General features: G+C 58.0%; 1 protein-coding gene across 1 annotated transcript; it reads left to right on the top strand.

The window, feature by feature from the left end:
• Positions 1 to 414: 414 nt before the first annotated feature.
• LOC112920698 (angiotensin-converting enzyme) lies at positions 415 to 19,732 on the top strand. The gene is made up of 25 exons (XM_025999549.2): positions 415 to 959; positions 1,444 to 1,611; positions 2,181 to 2,277; positions 3,182 to 3,325; positions 3,779 to 3,970; positions 4,545 to 4,642; positions 5,050 to 5,222; positions 5,616 to 5,839; positions 6,183 to 6,327; positions 6,552 to 6,650; positions 6,886 to 7,008; positions 7,299 to 7,510; positions 8,205 to 8,341; positions 9,199 to 9,357; positions 9,659 to 9,746; positions 11,749 to 11,892; positions 12,067 to 12,258; positions 13,380 to 13,477; positions 13,672 to 13,844; positions 15,865 to 16,088; positions 16,391 to 16,535; positions 16,840 to 16,938; positions 18,401 to 18,523; positions 18,882 to 19,069; positions 19,212 to 19,732. Exons 1-25 carry the CDS (start codon positions 669 to 671, stop codon positions 19,439 to 19,441), a joined length of 3,966 nt encoding a protein of 1,321 aa, XP_025855334.2. The 5' UTR covers positions 415 to 668; the 3' UTR covers positions 19,442 to 19,732.
• The last annotated feature ends 453 nt before the right edge of the window (positions 19,733 to 20,185 follow it).

Below are 20,185 nucleotides of genomic sequence, written 5' to 3'. Positions count from 1 at the left end.
CCGAGCCCCTCTCGAAAGCCAAAGCCGAAAGCCGAAAGCCGAAACTTCCCCCCGCGGGTGCAGGCCACACCCCGTCCCCCAGGCCTGGTGGAGAAGCTGGACCGGGCGACAGATCAGCACCCCCATCTCTGCTGCACCGGCGGCGCCCGGACAGCTCCCCCACGTCGTCGCTCCCGAGCCCGGAGAGGCCTGGGGCCGGTGGGCCGGGAGACTGAGCCCCGGGCACCGCCGGGCTCGGGGTCCCCGCGCCGAGGCTGGTGATGGCGAGGAGAGGGCACCGTGTGCAGACTTGGGGCGTTGCAGCAAACTGCGGGCCCCTCTGCCTCGGAGGGGTGTGCGTGTGCGTGCGCGTGTCGCGGGGGCGCTCCCCTCTCCCGCCTCCTCCGGGAGAGCCTGACCTGAGCCCCCCCGCCCCTCCCGGGCTGCGGCTCGCGGGGTCCGCCTTGGCCCCTCCCCGGGCGGGCGCCCCTGCCCAGGCGGGCCAGGAAGCGTCGGTCCCCGCCCCGCGCTAGGCCCGCAGCCGGGGGACTTTGGAGTCGAGGAGGAAGCGCGGCGGGGCGGGGAGGCGGGGGTGTGTCGGAAGGCGGCGGCGGGGTTTTATAACCCGCAGGGCGGCCGCGGCGCGGGAGAAGGGGCAGCGCCGCGCACCGCGCTCCGCGCTCCGCGCCATGGGGGCCGCGCCGGGCCGTCCCGGGCGGGGGCCGCTGCCGCCGCCGCTGCCGCCGCTGCTCCCGCCGCTGCTCCTGCCGCTGCTCCTGCCGCTGCTCCTGCCGCCGCCGCCGCCCGCCGCCCTGGCGCTCGACCCCGAGCTGCAGCCCGGAAACTTTGCCGCCGACGAGGCCGGGGCGCAGCTCTTCGTGCAGAGCTTCAACTCGAGCGCCGAGCTGGTGATGTACCAGAGCACCGTGGCCAGCTGGGCGTACGACACCAACATCACCGAGGAGAACGCGCGGCGCCAGGTGGGCGCGCGGGCCGGGGCGGGGGCGGGGCGGGGCCCGGGCGCCCAATCACAGGCCCGCGGCCCGGCGCTGGGGGGCGGGGAGCCCCCGGCCCCGCGCAGCCCCGCAGACCGCGGAGGGGTCCCCGCGCGGTGCCGGGCGCGCGGCCGGTGCCCAGTACGAGCACCGAGGGGATGGAGCCGGCTGCCTGGCCTCGAGCCCCCGCGGTGGCGGCGCCCCGGGGCGACCTCGGGCTGGGTCAGGGTGCCCGCTCGCTCCGGCCCGCCCCTCTCGGTTCCCGTCCCTGCTCATCGCCGCCCCCTCACCCTCCTCTCCACCCGCCTCTCTTCTGGCCCCGTTTCTGCTCCACCGTCTGCTCCACCGTCCACCTGAGGCCGATTCCCCCAGTTCCTGACCCCGCAGGCCCGAGGGGAGGCCCCGAGCCCCCCCGCCTTCCTCCCGTTTAAGGAGCCACGGCCTCCCTGTATCCCCCCGGTGCCCGCAGGAGGAGGCGGCCCTGCTCAACCAGGAGTTTGCTGAGGTCTGGGGCCAGAAGGCCAAGGAGCTGTATGACCCAATCTGGCAGAACTTCAGCGACCCAGTCCTGCGAAGAGTCATCAGTGGTGTGCGCACCCTGGGCCCTGCCAACCTGCCCGTGGAAAAGCGTCAGCAGGTGGGCCCACGGGACCTGGGCAGCGGAGGCAGAAGCGGCCAGCTTGCCTTCCAGGGCCTCCGGGCGCTGGCGGGGGAGCCTGGCAGGAAGGGACCCTGGGTGGGAGGCACCCTGGCTGCAGGAGAAGCCTCCCTGAGCCCAGAATGGCTTCCTGAAACATTGATTTCTCTTGGAGATGGGGTGTAGAAAGTGAAATTCAAGTAAGCGGATGAAAAGGGGGTTTTCAAAGTGTCTCCATCGTGGGATTTTGTGTATGGGTTTCTGAAAGACAGAGGACTGAGAAGGCATTGAGGCCAGAGAGTCGAGAGAGGGGTTTGCCCTCATTGCAAGGCCATGACTGAACTTGGACTTGAACCCCATCCCAAATTCTAAGGACACTTGTTTCCGCATCCACAGGCTGCCCCACTGGGAGGGGGATCAGTAGATTAGTGATCAGAAGTGTCCTGAGTGTCCTAGCCACGTCCCCTCCCCAGGCCTCCTTTTCATCCTAGCAAAGAGAGGAGAGGGGCGCCACCAGATTGTCTCTGGGGGTGTTCACTGCTAACATTTACTCAACTCTAACTCTCCAGTACAACGCTCTGCTGAGCAACATGAACAGGATCTATTCCACAGCCAGGGTCTGCTTCTACCCCAACAAGACTGCCATCTGCTGGTCCCTGGACCCAGGTATGGCTCTGTCTCTATTGTCTCTGCTGGGGCTTCCCAGCCCTACCCCAAGGCCCAGCTGCACCCAGGAAGAGGGTGTGTTTCATGGGAGGGCCCTGAGGCACCTGGGTGGCTCAGTGGTTGAGCATCTACCTTTGGCTCAGGTCATGGTCCCAGGGTCATAGGATGGAGTCCTCCATCAGGCTCCCCGCCATAGGAGCCTGCTTCTCCCTCTGCCTATGTCTCTGCCTCTCTCTGTGTGTCTCTCATGAATAAATAAAATCTTAAAAAAAAAAAAAAAAAAAAAAAAAGGAGGGCCCATGGAGGGAGTGGGTAAACCCAAAGGTATTGACCTCCAACGAGGGCTGAACAGTCAGATGCTCCCACGTCCCTGCTTCTCCCGGCAGACTGATTTCTGAAACTCCAGCCTCCAGCTCCCACACCATCCCTGCCTCCATGGGTGCTTTGGCCTCTCCTATTCCCACTAGCCTTATTCCTGGCCGCCTGTTTTTTTTTCCTTTCATGGGTCCTCTCAGTCTCCCCAGAGCCCTCCACAGGCCTTAGACCCCTTGTGACCCTTCTTCTCTCCTCCCACACCCACACCCCCCTCATCTACCAGGTGGCCTAAGGTTAGCACTCCAACCAATGAGCCGTGAAGGATCTGTCTGGGTTTTGGCCTCTGGACACATCCTCTTTGTATCCCCTCCCTTAGAGCCTCACTTCCGTAGGGACATGGGTCTCTCTTGAGTGCTTGCTTTGCATAGCTCCCAGCCCCATCCCACCCAGCCTGTGGGGCAGCCCTTGCCTTTGGGGACACTGTGATATTGAGGAAGCAGATAGAGATGGTGAGGACTGGCATGCGAGCTCTACTGTAGACCGTTGCTGCCTTGGTGGAAGCAACTGACCCTGCTCCCCTGTGTCTCAGAGCTCACCCACATCATGGCCATCTCAAGAAACTACGCCCTGCTGCTCTATGCCTGGGAGGGCTGGCACAATGCTGTGGGCACCCCGCTGAAGCCCCTGTACCAGAACTTCACTGTCCTCAGCAATGAGGCCTACCAGAAGGATGGTGAGTTCGCCCACCCCATCCATGGTGGGAGTGAGTGCTGCCTTTCCCACCTTGCTGGGTGCTCCCCCATCCCCTGGCCCCACGGAGCCCAACCCCCGAGTCACACAGAGCAGCCATTACAATGACTCCATATACTGACTCAAGAAGGCACAGGTAGTGGATGGTGGAACCGACTCAAGCCCCACCTGCCTTCATCCAGGCGGCTGTGCGGCCCTCACACTGCGCCTCCTGGCACACTTTGAAGCCCTAGCGCTCATCTTCACCTCTCCAGGATGTATCTAGCTGGAGTTGGAACAACCCCTAGTTGGAAAGTCTTAGAGCAGCAGCCCCCAAGCCGTCTTTCCTAACTAGCTGGCAGATACACGGGCCCGCAGCCAGAATGGTGAAGCAGTAGCTGGGTGCCCCAGCCTGGGGCCTGAGCTGCACCCCCAACACTCCCCACCCGCCCCCCAGGCTTCTCAGACACAGGGGCCTACTGGCGCTCCTGGTATGAGTCGCCCACCTTCGTGGAGGATCTGGAGCACCTCTACCATCAAGTAGAGCCCCTCTACCTGAACCTCCACGCCTACGTCCGCCGCGCACTGCACCGCCGATATGGAGACAGATACATCAACCTCAGGGGGCCCATCCCGGCTCACCTGCTGGGTAAGAATGTCACCTTGCCTCCCTCCACGCGTGTCCCACAGATTGTCCTCCACCTGTGTCACATTCTAGAGCACTCCTGCACATGAGCCCATGTGGCTCACTCAACAACCCCTTAAGGCAGGTGGCCCTTCTCAATCGTCAGTACTGTTCCTACTTTTCAGACAGGGTGCCCAGGGCTGGAGGCACATCGACTTAGCAGAGGGCAGAGAACTAGTAAAAGGTGGAGCTAGGAGACACAGTGAAGACTTTGACTCCAGGTCCAATGCGGGAGGAATGATGATCTTAGACTATGTTCCAGGAAGCAAGCCCTTTGGAGGGCCTGCCTCAGCATCAGGAGTCGGGGACCCTGGTAGCATCGGGAAGGAACTTAGGCTCCCACTGTCAACCCTGGGGAACCCAGAGCATTTGGGAGTGTGAGTGGGCCTGAGATGCTGAGCAGGCTGCTACACTTGAGTGCCCAGGCTCCAGGTGCCAGGGACCCAGAGTCCTGCTCAGTGACACACCTGGGGAAGCGGGCAGGGAGGACACTGGCCAGGCAGGGAGCTAAACTGTCTGGCCTCCCTCCTCTGTCTAGGCGACATGTGGGCCCAGAGCTGGGACAACCTCTATGACATGATGGTGCCTTTCCCCGACAAGCCCAGTCTCGATGTTACCAGCACTATGGTGCGCAAGGTAAGCTCGGAGTCAGGCTGGGGTGGGGGTAGCACACAGGAGTCAGACATGGGGAGAAGGGGAGAAAGAAGTCACGTGAGGGAGATGGGGAGGGGAGGGACCTTGCTCCGTCCCTTTCTACGGCCTGGAGTGTATGTACAAGCCGCGAGTTGAGGCCTGTGTCCTGGCTGAAGTGCCAACCCCCCCCCCTCCAGGACCCCTCAGGTGAGTGGAGTGTGGGTAACCATCTACTTTTGTTTTCCCACTGTGGTTAATAGGGGCTCTGCTTCTGGGAAGGGAGGCCGCAGAGCAGAGTCTCCTGTCATGGGAAAGGAGCCAACCCTAGGCCTGCCCCCCACCCACCCCAGGACAACCACAGTGAGCTCCCATAGCTGGTCCCTGACTTGTACCTGCACACCCCCCACCAGGGTTGGAATACTACGCACATGTTCCGGGTGGCAGAGGAGTTCTTCACCTCCCTAGGGCTCTCGCCCATGCCTCCTGAGTTTTGGGCAGGGTCCATGCTGGAGAAACCAACCGACGGGCGTGAGGTGGTGTGCCATGCCTCTGCCTGGGACTTCTACAACAGGAGAGACTTCAGGTCTAGACATGGGAGGGAAGGGGGGGCGGTCTGGAGCTCCAGGAAGGGTGGGCTCGCTGGGCACGGAAAAGCCAGTTTCCAGGTCCACCTCCACCCCAGCCCCAATACTGTTTGGGGGCCGCTGGGTCTCTTCCAAGGCCATTGGGTGTATGAGACCCTTTGGGCTGCCCTCCCTTGGCAGCTTTGGCAGGTGGCGGCTCTGTACACTGGAGTGGAGGAGAAAGACCTGAGTGTGGGCTGGGCAAGGCAAAGCATTTATATGTTTCCACCAGCTCCTTGGAGGCGCAGGGCAGTGTCCGCTTGGCTCCTTTCCCTTAGGTGCCAGCCTCCCTGTGCTCTGGCCCTTGCCCTGCCCTGTCCCTCACCTTCACGCTCACCATCTCTCTGCCCCAGGATCAAGCAGTGCACGCGGGTTACGATGGACCAGCTGTCCACGGTGCACCACGAGATGGGCCATGTGCAATACTATCTGCAGTACAAGGAGCAGCCTGTCTCCCTGCGCCAAGGGGCCAACCCCGGCTTCCATGAGGCCATCGGGGATGTGTTGGCGCTCTCTGTCTCCACTCCTGCACATCTTTACAAAATTGGCCTGCTGGACAATGTCAGCAATGACATAGGTATGGGAGGTGGAGAGGACCCAGCCCGGCCCCACCTGGACCCTATTCCAGCCCACAACAGGACAGCTTGCCCACGCTCCCACCTGTGCTTCCTGGTTCTTCCTCTCTGCCCCAGGTCAGGAGGCTCTGGGGATCCACCTGGAGCCTCACAGCTCACCCCAAGTCCCAACTGGACACTGCCCAAGGACCCTCTCCCAAGCAGGGCTCTATGGTCGTGAAGGCTGGCCTTCCCTTCTCTATGTCTGCCGACTCCGCCTCCTGCTGGCTCCTGCCCAGGCCCACCCTATCCAACTGGACTCCCATCTCCTTCTGACCTCACTCTTCTCATCTTGTCTTCCAACAGAAAGTGACATCAATTTCTTGTTAAAGATGGCACTGGAAAAAATTGCCTTCCTGCCCTTCGGCTACTTGGTAGACCAGTGGCGTTGGGGGGTCTTTAGTGGGCGTACCCCCCCTTCCCGCTACAACTTTGACTGGTGGTATCTTCGGTGAGTAAAGAGGGAGCAGGAAAGGGCCTAACCCCAACGTGGCTGATGTTGTCTCCACCCTTTTCCCTACCTATTCTTTCCTACCTAAAACTCCCTCCTCCAGGAAGTCTTCCACCATTCACCAGAAGGGGAAGGGGACAGGCTGGTGGGAACACCTGCAAGGGCCAAAGCAGCAGAAGTGCACAACACTTCTGTCCAAAGACAATTGAACCACTCTCTTCTAGAACCAAGTATCAGGGGATCTGTCCTCCAGTTGCCCGAAATGAAACCCACTTTGACGCCGGAGCTAAGTTTCACGTCCCAAATGTGACACCATACATCAGGTACTAGCGGCCCCCTCCTACCCAGTTCTGTCCCACCATTTGTCCCCATGATCCTCTGCTCTCTCGCCCCCAGAGCCTGAATTTAAGTAGGCCTCTCTCTTGCGCCCACTGGCTTCTCTCTTCTCCCCTAAGGCAGCCCCTTCCTTCCCCCCCCCCCCCGGAGGAGCTGCATGGGGCCTGGGCGAGGCACCCCGCCCCCGCCCCCGCCCCCCTAATGCCCCTCCTGTACTGGCAGGTACTTCGTCAGTTTTGTCCTGCAGTTCCAGTTCCATCAAGCCCTGTGCAAGGAGGCAGGCCACCAGGGCCCGTTGCACACGTGTGACATCTACCAGTCCACCCAGGCGGGGGCCAAGCTCCGGTGTGTAGGGGCATGAGGAGGGCCAGTGGGAGGCGAGGGGAGAGGCAGAAGGGAGATGTGTCTGGAAAGCGACAGGCTGCTCATAAGAGAGCCACGGGGCTCCTGGTGGAGGGTGCCTTTCTTCCTTTCCACACCCGTCTGCCTCTCATCAAGTATTTACGGAGTCCCTGCCCCCCTGCCAAGCTCCTAGTCTCCAGAGTCCTGCTGTTGCTGTTCTGGGAGGTGGGCCAGAGGCCCGGCTGGGATGCAGGCCTGAGCCTCATACCCACCATGCCCACTCTGCCCGACAGGGAGGCACTGCGGGCAGGCTCCTCAAGGCCCTGGCAGGACGTGCTCAGGGAGGCGATTGGCTCAGACACCCTGGACGCTCAACCACTGCTCGACTACTTCCAGCCCGTCAGCCGATGGCTGCAGGAGCAGAACAAGCGCAACGGCGAGGTGCTGGGATGGCCAGAATACCAGTGGCGGCCACCGATGCCCAACAATTATCCACAGGACATTGGTAAAGCCCTGAGTGAGGGTGGGGCGGATGCTAAAGTGAGTTCTTAATTCCCGGCTCTGGACCCAGGCCCCTTGGTTCCTGGTTCCTGGTTCCTGGTCAGCAGCAAACAGCTGGGCCCCGGCACCCTACCCCAGAGGACTGTGCAGTGCCCTTAGCTCATCACAGGGACCTGGGGGGGGAATGGGCATGTTTTTTTCCCCAGCATTCTAGGGAGGGTGTGCCTAGATCTAAGTGCCCCCCCCGGGGGGGGGGCAGGCTGGTGGGCACACTGCTCTATGAGGTCACATTACAGGCTCCACTCTTATTGGCCAGAGGGCTGTGGCTACAGGGCTCTGCTGTCCTGCGGCCATGGGCCAAGGTTGGGCTGCTCCAGGACTGCCTAGCCTCTTTCTCCTCCTGCTCTGCTGTGGGAACCCTATGCTGGTCCCCAGCCAGGAGGCCACCCACCAGGTGACAACCACCCAGGGAACAACCAGCCAGGCAAAAACCAGAAGCCAGACAACAACTCGCCAGACAACTCACCAGGCAACAAGCAGCAGCCAGATAACCCAGAGCCCAAGTGGTAGCAGCTGGGGGGCAGGACGGGGCCTGGAAGGAAAGGAGCAGGAGGTGGGGGCAGTTCTGGGGGCAGAAGCAGGCCAACCTGCAACAGAGGGCAAGGGGAGGCCTGTCTGTTTCCCTCTCTGTTCCACAGGCCTGGTGACCGATGAAGTTGAGGCCAGAAGGTTTGTGGAGGAATATGACCGGAGATCGCTCGTGATATGGAATGAATATGCTGAAGCTAACTGGAACTATAACACCAACATCACCACAGAGACCAGCAAGATCCTGGTAGGGGGCCCCCTCCATGCCCTGGACTCGCACGGGCACCCACACTCACGCACACGTACAGCACATATGTGCTCCTCCCCTCAGGGACTGATCCTCCAAACCCAAGGCAGAGCCAAATGCCCCCTCCCTCCCTCAGTGTGGCTGCAGAGAGGTGGGGCGAGGGGAGCAGAGCTGTCAGAATTTGTGAAAAATCTAGATGGAATATCTCAAATAATACTCGGCTTCAGGTTTGGGTGGGCATCTACTCAATGCCTAACAAAGTTGTCTTTCATTAGCAAGTAATCTGCTGTTAGTACTAGAATGGTTTGCACATAAACAGGTGATGCTAAGGGTGGATTTTTAGATTGACAACCCCTTTTTGCCACCACAGTGAGGGCTAGCTTCCCCTCAACCCCTTCCCCGCCTGTGTGGTAAGCGCAGGTTACACCGAGGTGAGCCACAGAGAGCTAATGTTTTTTGAAAACTATTGTTTGTTGGCCACCATTCCTTGGTGCTTTACGTCTCCTGCCTCCTTTGTTCCTCAACAGCCTTGCAAAAGTAGTGATCTTATTCACATTTTACAGAAGGGACCCCGAAGCTCAGAGAGGCCACAGAGCTAATACCAACCTTCTCCATCCTAACAAGTTACAGGCTGGGCTTCCCCTTCTCTACCCCAGCCAGGATATGTCTTGTGTGACTATGGGTATCTGTTGAGGGACATGTACCGCGTGCAAGACATTACAGACAATCCAGGTTGAAGAGCAAAGGCAACAATCTGATAAAACAGCCCCCCGCCATGGCAGCCCCCAGTCCCCTCCAGTAGTCCCCCTCTGACACAGCTCCTGGACCTCACGACATGCCTCCCCCTGTACCTTCAGCTGCAGAAGAACATACAGATGGCAAACCACACCTTCAAGTTTGGCACCTGGGCCAGGCAGTTTGACGTGACTAACTTCCAAAATGCGAGCATCAAGCGGATGATAAAGAAAATTCAGGACCTAGAACGGGCAGCGCTCCCTGCCAAGGAGCTGGAAGAGGTATGTGGCTTGTGGCTTGTGGCTTGTGGGGAGCAGGGAATGGAAGATCCAGGACCAGGACCAGGTCCTGGCTCAGGGGAGTGAGCCTAGTACAAGGTCTGGCCTTCGTGCTGCTTCCTCTTCCTCTATCTGTTGTGACATCTGCCGTGGTGACATCACCCACAGAATTACTGAGAAGGGAGCACCTTTGGGAACACACTCCCCCAGCTCCACAGTACCCCACCCCCACCCCCCGGGTGGTGCCTGGGGCAGAACGGGTAGCAAAGGTTGCAGCTTGCTTCCTGTCTTCTTCCTCCTGCAGTACAACAAGATCCTGCTGGACATGGAAACCACTTACAGCGTGGCCTCTGTGTGCCACACCAACGGCACTTGTCTGCAGCTGGAGCCTGGTGCGTGCACGTGGGGAACGAGAGGGAGATGGGGGAGGCTGGTGTTGGCAGTGTTAGGGGTGCTGGCCCTTGGAGAGGGTCAGGTGCTCCTACCTCGTGGGGGATTCACTCGCTGTTTTCTACCAGTGGGGCTTCTCTGCCACCACTTAGATTGGGCACGTACTTCATCTCCAAGCTGATCGTAGCCTTGTATCCACCCTTCTGCCCCCTCTGGGCCCTCCCTGGATTCCTCTCTATTCCTCTCTGCCCTCTGCCCTTCAAAGTAGGAGGTACCTCAGATTTGTCTGTTGAGTGCTTAGATCCCCAACTAGGGATAGTAACTCTAGGTACCTTCCTTCCTTCACCCTATCTGTGTCTTTCCCATATCCTCTGGCCTCCTCCTTGCTCCCCCATCCCTCAAATTGAAGCCACAGCTCATGGAACCCATTCCCGTCTTGAAGGAATTGACCAGTTCTTGCTTATCCCCTTTCTCTCTCTCCACATTGGCTGGTCCTTTTAACCTTCTTCCCTTTGAAAGAGCTCACCCTGGACACCCAAGTACCTGCACACAGATATGTTCCCTTCTCCCTCCTGACCCATTCTCCCAAGGGATGGGGAGCCAGAGGCATAAACATTCTTCCTGAGGAATCACTACCCAGAAACCATCTCTTCCTGGCCCTCTGCCCAACTCCCACATTAGAACAATGACAAATAGAGGGGAAATGGAAAATAAACAGGAGAGAGAGACAGTTTTCCTGAGACAGGGTTTGGCCTACGGTTTGTATACATGGGGATGCACGCACAGTGTTGCGGGGGCGTATGTGTGCTGTGTGCATGTGTGTGCGCACGGTTATGGAGAAGAGCGTTAAAGGGAGTGTAGCCTTCAGCCTCTCCCCCACCCCCCACCAATTAGCCTCTTAATCCAGACCTGGGCCATCAGATCACTGCCATTAGTAAGATGAAGAAGCACCCACAAAACAGAATACTCACATCAGCAGAGGGCAGAGGTGAAATTCTCCAAATATGTTTTTTTTTTTTTTAAACAATTCATTGGAATGTACTTTCTCTGTGAGAAGGAGGTATCACGAAGCATATTCCAAAACAGGGAGAGAGAGAGCACAAGTCAGATAATGAGGTGTGCATGGCCCTGAATGGCGCAGGCTGGTGGCCAGGAAGGGGAGCCACCACTGGTCTGCGTGGGGCTTCGGAAATGACATGTGAGCTCAGGCCATTCTCGTTCCGGCTCCGCCCCATGCATGTCAGCTCCATGCAATCCATATGGAGGAGGCTACACACGCGGCGTGGCTTTGACAGGACACAGAGCCAGGACTTCTGGCTCCCTGACGGTGCTGGGATGGCTCTCTGTACTTTGTCTCCATGGCTGTCCTTGTATTCCGTCCAGTTCACGAGCAGTTCGTGAAAGATGTCCTGGGTCCTGTGAGGACGCAGAGACCAATGAGGCACACACCCTGCTCAGGGGCCTCATGCTCCCATTAGATTTTTTCACCCCCATGAATGTTGGTTTACCCCCATTTTACAGATAGTGCAAGGAGGGTCTTGTGACCCGTGAGGTTATTCTGGGACACTAGACAGGAGCTTGGGTCTTGTGACCTCCAAACCATTTGTCCTTCCCACGGAGGGATGAGCAGGGAATCAGTGGGCACCAGCAGCAGCTCCAGGGTCTGGACCTTTGCTTTGTGCCTGGCTGGGCCACTTCCTGGCTGGGGGGACCTGCCATGTCACCAAAACACTCATGTGAAAACCAGCGCACCCCTCACAGGAGTGTCGCAACCCCAACATGGTGTTGTGCCCCCTAAGCCTGAGGTGGCTGCCCTGTGGAGGCCTTTCTAGAAAGTGCACCACCCTTTCTCCCATTTCACTAGACCTGTTGCCTGTACAGGCCTTTTCAGGAGTCTCACCATGCTTACCCCAGCTCCAAACCCCTGTGACTGACTTCGCCTTATAAGGAGGTGGGAGGGGAGTCAAGGGCTAGAGGCTCCAGCCATTCAACCCGTCCCTGCAGATCTGACGAATCTAATGGCCACATCCCGGAAATATGAAGATCTGCTGTGGGCCTGGAAGAGCTGGCGAGAAAAAGTGGGGAGAGCAATCCTCCCTTTTTTCCCCAAGTACGTGGAACTTGCCAACAAGGCTGCCCGGCTCAACGGTAAGTCCCTCCTGCCAGTGTCACTAGCTCTCTGGTTCCAGCCCTACTAGGGGCCTCTGAAGCATCCTCTGAGCCCCAAAACTTGATGAGAGGGAGGTCCCTAGAGGAGGTGGGGCTGAGGGCACTCCAGGACTGGTCGGGTGTCCAGAGAGCCTGGCCACATCCCCTCTGCAGGCTACGAAGATGCAGGTGACTCCTGGAGAGCCATGTATGAGATGCCGTCCCTGGAGCAAGACCTGGAGCAGCTTTACCAGGAGCTGCAGCCACTCTACCTGAACCTCCATGCCTACGTGCGCCGGGCCCTGCACCGCCACTACGGGCCCCAGCACATCAACCTGGAGGGCCCCATTCCGGCTCACCTGCTGGGTGAGGACAAGTCCTGGGGGGAGGGTCAGTGCTGTCCAGAGGGCAGAGGACAGGCTGGGGGGGATCTTTGGACAGCATGTCAGGTGGCTGGAATGAAGATGTGAGGCCGGAGCTGGGGTGGGGTGGCTGCTGGGTGCAAGGAGATGAGCCCCCTGCTTGCTTTGAGCACCACAATTGCTACAGAGTCACATGGGGCGGGTCACCCGGATGGATCAGTGGAGGAATTTATAATAATGATGCAGGAGACCATACCACCCAAGATGGCAGCTCAAGATGGCATAACAGTGGGGAGGCGGGGGGTGAGGAAGGGCTGTGAGTTAGACCTGGGGCCTCCCCATAGGTGGCATGTGACCAGAGCCTTGAAAGATGACAGGCTCGGACAGATGGAATGGGAGATGTAGTGGGAGGAAGGAGAAGAGCAGACACAAAAGGCTCAGGCTAAGGGGAGTTAGGAGAACAGAGGAGAGTATGAAGAGTGTAGATCCATCCCAGCTTTTGGACCCTCGTTTTTTTCAGGGGTTGTAAACTGAGATGCCCTGAACACAGGAAGTAGGTAGTGGAAGACAGAGAGGGGTGGTGGAGAGAGCAGCAAAGCCAGAGACTATCGGGTTCTTGTCCCCGTCGGGCCACTGAGAACACATCCCTGGAGGGCTTGGTACTGTGAGCAGAGGCCAGACAGGGCCACAGACCATTCGCCAATCATGAGGGAGACCCCAGAAATTCATCCAGGTTTGGGGACCTTGTAGCCTAAGAGACCAGCCATCCTGGATCCCACTCAGGTGAGACCAAGAATATCAGAATGGACATCAGCTTGATGACTAAGGAACACAGAGCCCAAAGGGGAAGCCCTGTGCCCAATGGCCCTGGGAATGGGGGCAGAGCTGGGGCATAGAGCTCAGACCTTGGCACTCAGAGCCAGTAATGACCTGGTGGGCTGGATGTGCAGGCTGGAGACAATGCATAGCAAATGCCTAACACAGTTTGCAAACACTAGGTGCTCAAGAGACACTGTTAAGATCCTAAGACTGGGATCTGGTTCCTTCTCCATGGGTGATGGTGCTGAGTGTAGGAAATAACATCTGTCTCTCCCCTCTCTCTTCTCTTCCCCCATCTGCCTCCAGGGAACATGTGGGGTCAGACGTGGTCCAACATCTATGACTTGGTGGTACCCTTCCCTTCAGCCCCCAAGATAGATGCCACAGAGGCCATGATAAAGCAGGTGCACACTGGGCCCCTGGTCACATTTCTGCTCCTCCAGGGCAGCCCCAGGGCACAGGGGAGGGGAGACCTCTGCCTCAGTGGGACAGGAATTCCCTCTGGCTTGGCCCTCTTCCAACCCCCACCCTGTCTGCAGCACACAGTCTGCTCCCTTCGTCCCGCCCCCAGTTTTGGCAGAGCTCCCTCTGCTTGCAGGGCTGGACTCCCAAAAGGATGTTTGAAGAAGCGAACAATTTCTTCACCTCCCTGGGGCTGTTGCCTGTGCCCTTTGAGTTCTGGAATAAGTCAATGCTGGAGAAGCCGACTGATGGGCGGGAAGTAGTGTGCCATGCCTCCGCCTGGGACTTCTACAATGGCAAGGACTTCAGGTGTGTCCAGGTGGCAGCCAGGGGACCATATCCTGAGCCCAGTGGGCCAGGAGATGAGCCAAGTAAAGGTTCTACTATTGTCCCCTCAGCCAGAGCAAGCAGAAGCAAGTATAGGGACCAGAGCTTAGGATGAGGGGTCAAGAGCATTGGGCCTGACCCTGGCTTGGCCATTCGCTTCTGGCAGGGGCATCTTGTCTACCAGGTGAGGGTCTTCTCCGGCCCTGACCAGTCCTGGGTGAGAGCACTGTGTGAGCTGCCTAGCTTTCCCTCATTCTGGGGCGGCCCCTGCATATCGCAGGCCATCTATATGGGTGTGTGTGCCTTGATACAGAGAAGAACCTGAGGGCACTGAGGACTTCACACAGATCCACCATCGTCAGAGGCTCAGAAGTTGTCTTCATCAGAGAATAGTTATTTATTGCTGCAGAACAACCACCCCAAACTTAGTGATATAAAAAAAATTGTTCATGTTCATGATTTTATCAGTCAGGAGAGCAGGCAACATGAAGTGGACATGGCTTGCTCCTGCTGTACAATGATGGAGACCTCAGCCGGGGTGGCTCTGATGGCTGGAGATGGCGGGGTAGCTCAGTGGGGCCATCTGTCTGGGGACTCGGTTCTGGCCCTTGGTTGGGTTCCTCATCTTTTCTCCATCTGGCATGCGCTGGGACAGAAGGGATCAAGTTGGCTTCTTCATTCAGATGCTGGGTCCTTGGACTGGGATGATTGGAGCAGTTGGGGGTTGGTGGGACATCTCTGTCTCCAGGCTAGCTTGGGCTTCCTCCCAGTATGAGAGTCAGGTAGATTTCCTACTGGGCACTTGGCATCCCCCAGAAAGAAGGCAAAAATAGCCAGTCCTGCTAAAGGCTAAATCCAAAACTGGCAGTCACTTCTGCCACATTTTATTGGCTAATGCAAGTCACACGGCCAACCCAGATTCAAAGGAGGGAAAGAAGACCCCATGTCTTGGGAGAAGTGGCAAAGATGATCTGCCACTATTGACGAAGTGTCTTCTTATAAGAGTGGACACAGAGAGACTAGAACAAACCAGCCAAGGTTCACTGGATTGCCTGCCCTTGGGCCCTTCCTCCAAAGGTATGAGGACTTCAACTGTAGGGCTAGATGTAGACAGAATCTGGGGGTCTTCCCTTGTATGAGGAGTCATAGGAGAAGATGGACAGACCCCATCCTTGGTGTAATGGGGATGCTGGGAAGCTCTTCCCCTCCCAATACAATGACAGAAAAACAGGGTCAACTGAACTGAAGGGCTCTGAAATCCTCATTGAGGATTTCACTGGCTCACAAAAGAGAATGAGGAAAGGGACACCTGGGTGGCTCAGCAGTTGAACGTCTGTCTTCAGCTCAGGGTGTGATCCCGGAGTTCTGAGATCGAGTCCCACATCGGGCTCCTTGCATGGAGCCTGCTTCTCCTTCTGCCTATGTCTCTTCGTCTTTCTGTGTGTCTCTTATGAATAAATAAATAAAATCTTTAAAAAAGAGAGAGAAAAAATGAGGAAAGATAGGAAGGTGTGATCTCCAGCGTGGACAGCTCTGCAGATGACATTTCAGCCCTAGCCATAGACGTCCTGGGGTGAATATGTTTGCTGGTGTTGGGCACATGGGATGCAGAATAGCTCAGAATAACTGTTGTTTGCTCCAGGAAGCCTAAGTCTTAGAAGAGACAAAATGTATGCATGAAAAACAACGGAACCCACATTCTAGAAACTCCTACACTAATAACTGAGTGTCCCAATGCCTCTAGAGCATGTACTTTGCACAGTTAGAAAACATGGCAGCAGTGAGGGCTGGAGTTATTGAGGGAAGTTGGAGGCAGAGAGTGACCTGAATGACCATGCTTTAGGGGCTTCCAACCCTCAGATTCTCTCTTTCTCAGGCTTACTCCATGCCTCCTTTGGTTTTCCTTCCCATAATGCTGTGTTTCCTGCACAGAGCATTGATGGGCATCTGCTCTGTGTGCAGTAAGGACAGCAGATGCCTTTGCCCCACCCCCGTGTTCCAGGATCAAGCAGTGCACCACTGTGAACATGGAGGACCTGGTGGTGGCCCATCACGAGATGGGCCACATACAGTATTTCATGCAGTACAAGGACTTGCCTGTGACCTTCCGGGAGGGCGCCAACCCTGGCTTTCATGAGGCCATTGGAGATGTGCTGGCACTCTCCGTGTCTACCCCCAAGCACCTCCACAGCATCAACCTGCTGAGTAGCGAGAGCGGTGGCTACGGTGAGACAGGAACGGGAGGTCCTGGTGGGCAGAGGGGCTGAGAGGGGGCAGTGCGCTTGGGAAGCAGGGAGAGGACACTCGATGGCTCATAGACAGAGGCTGAGACAGAACAACGGAGAACAAGGATGCCACCAGCAGGGTGAGCCGGGAGAATGGAACCCACATACCAGCCCAAGAGGCAGGTTGCTAGACCCAGGGGGATATAGCCCGCTCCTGCCCTCTCCACCCGCTGCATATCTGTCCTGGCTGAGCCGCTGTGAGATGGCTGGAGATCTGATGACCAGCGTCCCTTCCCTCCGCAGAGCAAGACATCAATTTTCTAATGAAGATGGCGCTTGACAAGATCGCCTTTGTGCCCTTCAGCTACCTGGTTGACCAGTGGCGCTGGAGGGTATTTGATGGAAGCATCACCAAGGAGAACTACAACCAGGAGTGGTGGAACCTCAGGTGCTAGAATGCTCCTGTGGGGGCCTGGGGTGGAGGGTGTCTCCATGGGTGTCTGCATGTGTGAGTGTTCAGGTCACTGTGTCTGTACACATAGTGCATGTCTGTGTGTGTGTGTGTTTGTGTGTGTGTATGTAAGTGATGAGGTGCACAGGGGGTGATTGTGCAGAGAGGCACAACATACCAGAGTCTGGGGTGTTCTGTGTAGCTCCAGGGGCAAGGACTACCCTTTACTTAAAAAAACACCAACTCTTCCTGACTTGATTCTCCCCAAACCCTCCCTTCAATGTTCCTTTCCCCTTGGCAGGCTGAAGTACCAGGGCCTCTGCCCCCCAGTGGCCCGTTCTCAAGGGGACTTTGACCCAGGGGCCAAGTTCCATGTTCCTTCAAGTGTGCCTTATATCAGGTAAAGGGGAAGGGAAGAGGTCATTCCGTATTCAAAGTGCCATCGCGGCCCTGTCGGGGGCTCTCTGTCCAGTGACCTGGGGGGCCTGGCTGAGTGGCACGCTGTGCTGAGGCCACTCACCTGCAACTAAGGTTCACTCTTGTTTCACACTTTTGATGTGATGAGAGCCTCCCCCTCCAGGAGTTGAACACAGAAACTATTATAATTGGCTAATGGTTACAAGACCTTGGTTGGATAGTTAACATTATTAACTGTGACCCATAACTTTGGCTAGATCATAACCTAAGCACTGCTTTGTTTTTAAACAAGATTGTTATTCCTTTACTATATATTCAACATATTGCCCATGATATCATTTGAGTTGTACCTGGAAGAATGTCTATATAGTAAAGCAAGGGTTAGAGACCCAGTTGGATCTGGGGCCCTCCCTGGGAGGGAAGAGTCTGGAGAGACCTCAAGGGGAGGGGTCCAGGTGTCTCTGAGCTGCAGGTAGGCTGAGGCCACCTGTGAGACAAAGCAGAGGGTGGTGAGGGCTGCCCCAGGAGGGCTGTAGCCACCTCTAGCCCTTGCCACCTCTATTCCATGGAAGCCCAGTGAGGGAGGGCTTGTGATCACTGTGCCCACCTTTCCACCTTAGCATCTGACATGATGTCAGCATATAGTCAAGAAACAACTGTAGGGTGGGTGAATTGTGCTCCCAGAGTCCAGGAAGGGAGAGAAAGCCTGCTCAGATGTTCCAGAGAACATTAGGACCAAGGGGGCCCAAGGGCATCTCAGAACAGGCCCAACCTGGGCAGTGGACGAGTATGACCTGTAAGGAGCACCTGCCTTTTCTGCTGGTTTCCCAGCCCCCAAGCCAGCATTAGCTTTCACATGGAAGCCAGTTGAAGATAATTCTCTAGACAGGGTGGGCAAAGGAGACACATTCCAAATTCTGACCAGCAACCTTGGCAAAGCACTTTTAAGAAATGCCAGGAAAGTCAGTGGCACATGGCTTGTGCCCAGCATTCAAAGTGGGAGGCCTGCCCTGGTGGTTTGGGACATTCTGAACCCAGGGTGGAGAGGTTGCTCTGGACTTGACTGGCAGATTTCTACCAGGGAATCCCTGCTGTTTGGGATGAATGCAGGTGACCCTTGAGGCAACACCTGGCCTCTACTTACATCGACCCCAGGAATCAAGACCTCACTGCCTCGGAAGCAACCTGCCAAATCTTTGAAGGGCTCTGCCCTGACCCTCCTCACCTATGAGTGATCCCAGAGGCCCTCAGAACAGGTCCTCCTGAGATGTAAAGGGAGCCTCTCGGGTGGGAGGCATGGAGATGGGGAGCCTTGATGATCCTGAAGACCCGAGGGTGAGCTCACCCTGACATGCTGGCTGCAGTGGAAGATGAGGGGCAGCCAGGGCTCAGGGGCTCGGGTCCTCAACCACCCCCACCTCACCCCACGCTTCCCTCCACTCCAGGTACTTTGTTGGCTTTGTCATTCAGTTCCAATTCCATGAGGCTCTGTGTCAGGCAGCTGGCCATAAGGGCCCCTTGCACACGTGTGACATCTACCAATCTAAGGAGGCCGGGAAGCGCCTGGAGTGAGTCTTCTCTGCCTTTCTTCTGACCATTCCCCACCCTCTAACTCCTCAGCTTTGAGGAACCCGGTGGGGCTCTTCTGGAAACACCCACCAGTTTGGTGCCTGGACTGGGGATCCCAGGTGGAGCCTGTGCCAGGCCTGCATGTGGCATCCCAGTAGGAAACTAGAGCCTCTGGGCCCCAGTCATCCCTCCCCTACCCCCGCTCCCACCCCCAGACCCAGCCCTGCCCTCCCAATCCCAAAGGAGGTTTAGACTATGAAGGGGGGGATGGCCGGTGGGAATTAGGCTGGGCCAGGAGCAGTGAGCCTCTCCACCTGTCCTTCTGACTCGGTTTCCCTTCTTTGGCGCTCCCCCCAGGGATGCCATGAAACTGGGCTTCAGTAAGCCGTGGCCGGAAGCCATGAAGCTGATCACGGGCCAGTCCAACATGTCTGCATCAGCCATGATGAACTACTTCAAGCCGCTGCTGGACTGGCTGCTCACTGAGAACGGGCGGCACGGGGAGAAGCTGGGCTGGCCTCAGTACAACTGGACGCCAAACTCTGGTACTCCCCCCCCCCGGGCCGGGCCCTCCCCGTTGAGGCGGGCTGCAGTCCCAGAGCGAGGGCAGGGAGCAGCCTAGGGAGCCCTGGCCTCGGCCCGCCCGCCGCCGGCCCACCGTCTGCCCCCCTTGCTTCTCCTGCCCAGCTCGCTCGGAAGGCCCCTTACCGGGCACCGGCCGCGTCAACTTCCTGGGCCTGGATCTGGAGGAGCAGCAGGCCCGCGTGGGCCAGTGGGTGCTGCTCTTCCTGGGCGTCGCCCTGCTGGTGGCCACCTTGGGCCTCACCCAGCGGCTCTTCAGCATCCGCCACCACAGCCTCCGCCGGCCCCACCGAGGGCCCCAGTTTGGCTCCGAGGTGGAGCTGAGACACTCCTGAGATGCCGATGGCCGGGCCGGGCCTGCCGGGGAGCGTCCGCCACCGAGAGACCCGGCCGGGGCTCGGGGCCGTGGGCTGAGGACCCACCACTCCTCTCACGGCTCACCCCAGCGCGCCCGCCTCCTGTCACCCCGTCCCTCCTCACCACGCCTCGATCCTGTGCTGACGATGCGCCCTCCGGACCACAAACCCCCGTGGCCCCTGCCCCCGAGTCCCCGGGCAGCAGGCCCCCTAACACGGAGCCCCCTCCCAGTCTCTCTGCGAATACAATTAAAGGACCTGCCTCCCCCATCTGAGTCTGTGTCCCTCGTGGGGAAGCAGGGACAGGGACAGGGATGCTCTCCGCCTCCGGGCAGTCAAGTGGGTCACTTCGCTGGGCGTCTTCGTCATCCTCCAAGAAGAGCCTGGGAAAATGCCCCCGAGCGCTGGCCCCAGCGCCCACCTCTAGCCCAGGCAGCCGGCCAATGTCCTGCCATGGCAGGCGGCCCCTGCCAGCCTCGGCACCCGCCCAGGAGGACTCTGGGAAGCAAAGGGGGAGCAGACATTCTGGGTCTCCGGCCTTCCATTTCCACGAGCTTCAGGAGCCCTGCCCCAGCTGTTCCCATAAAATGGCAGGTCCTGAATATAGAAGGCTCCCGGCTGTCCTCTGGTTGCCTGGGGGAGAAGCCTTGCATGTGTCTGACTCACGGAGGGTGTGGAACGGTTCCCTTACACACCTCAGGCTCCTGCCTGCACCAGCTCCGT

The sequence above is a fragment of the Vulpes vulpes genome, chromosome 2 (genome assembly GCF_048418805.1).
Source record: "Vulpes vulpes isolate BD-2025 chromosome 2, VulVul3, whole genome shotgun sequence".
Classification (NCBI taxonomy): domain Eukaryota; kingdom Metazoa; phylum Chordata; class Mammalia; order Carnivora; family Canidae; genus Vulpes; species Vulpes vulpes.
Note: the sequence above shows the minus strand (reverse complement) of the source record. Positions and strands in the feature narration are given on the sequence as shown.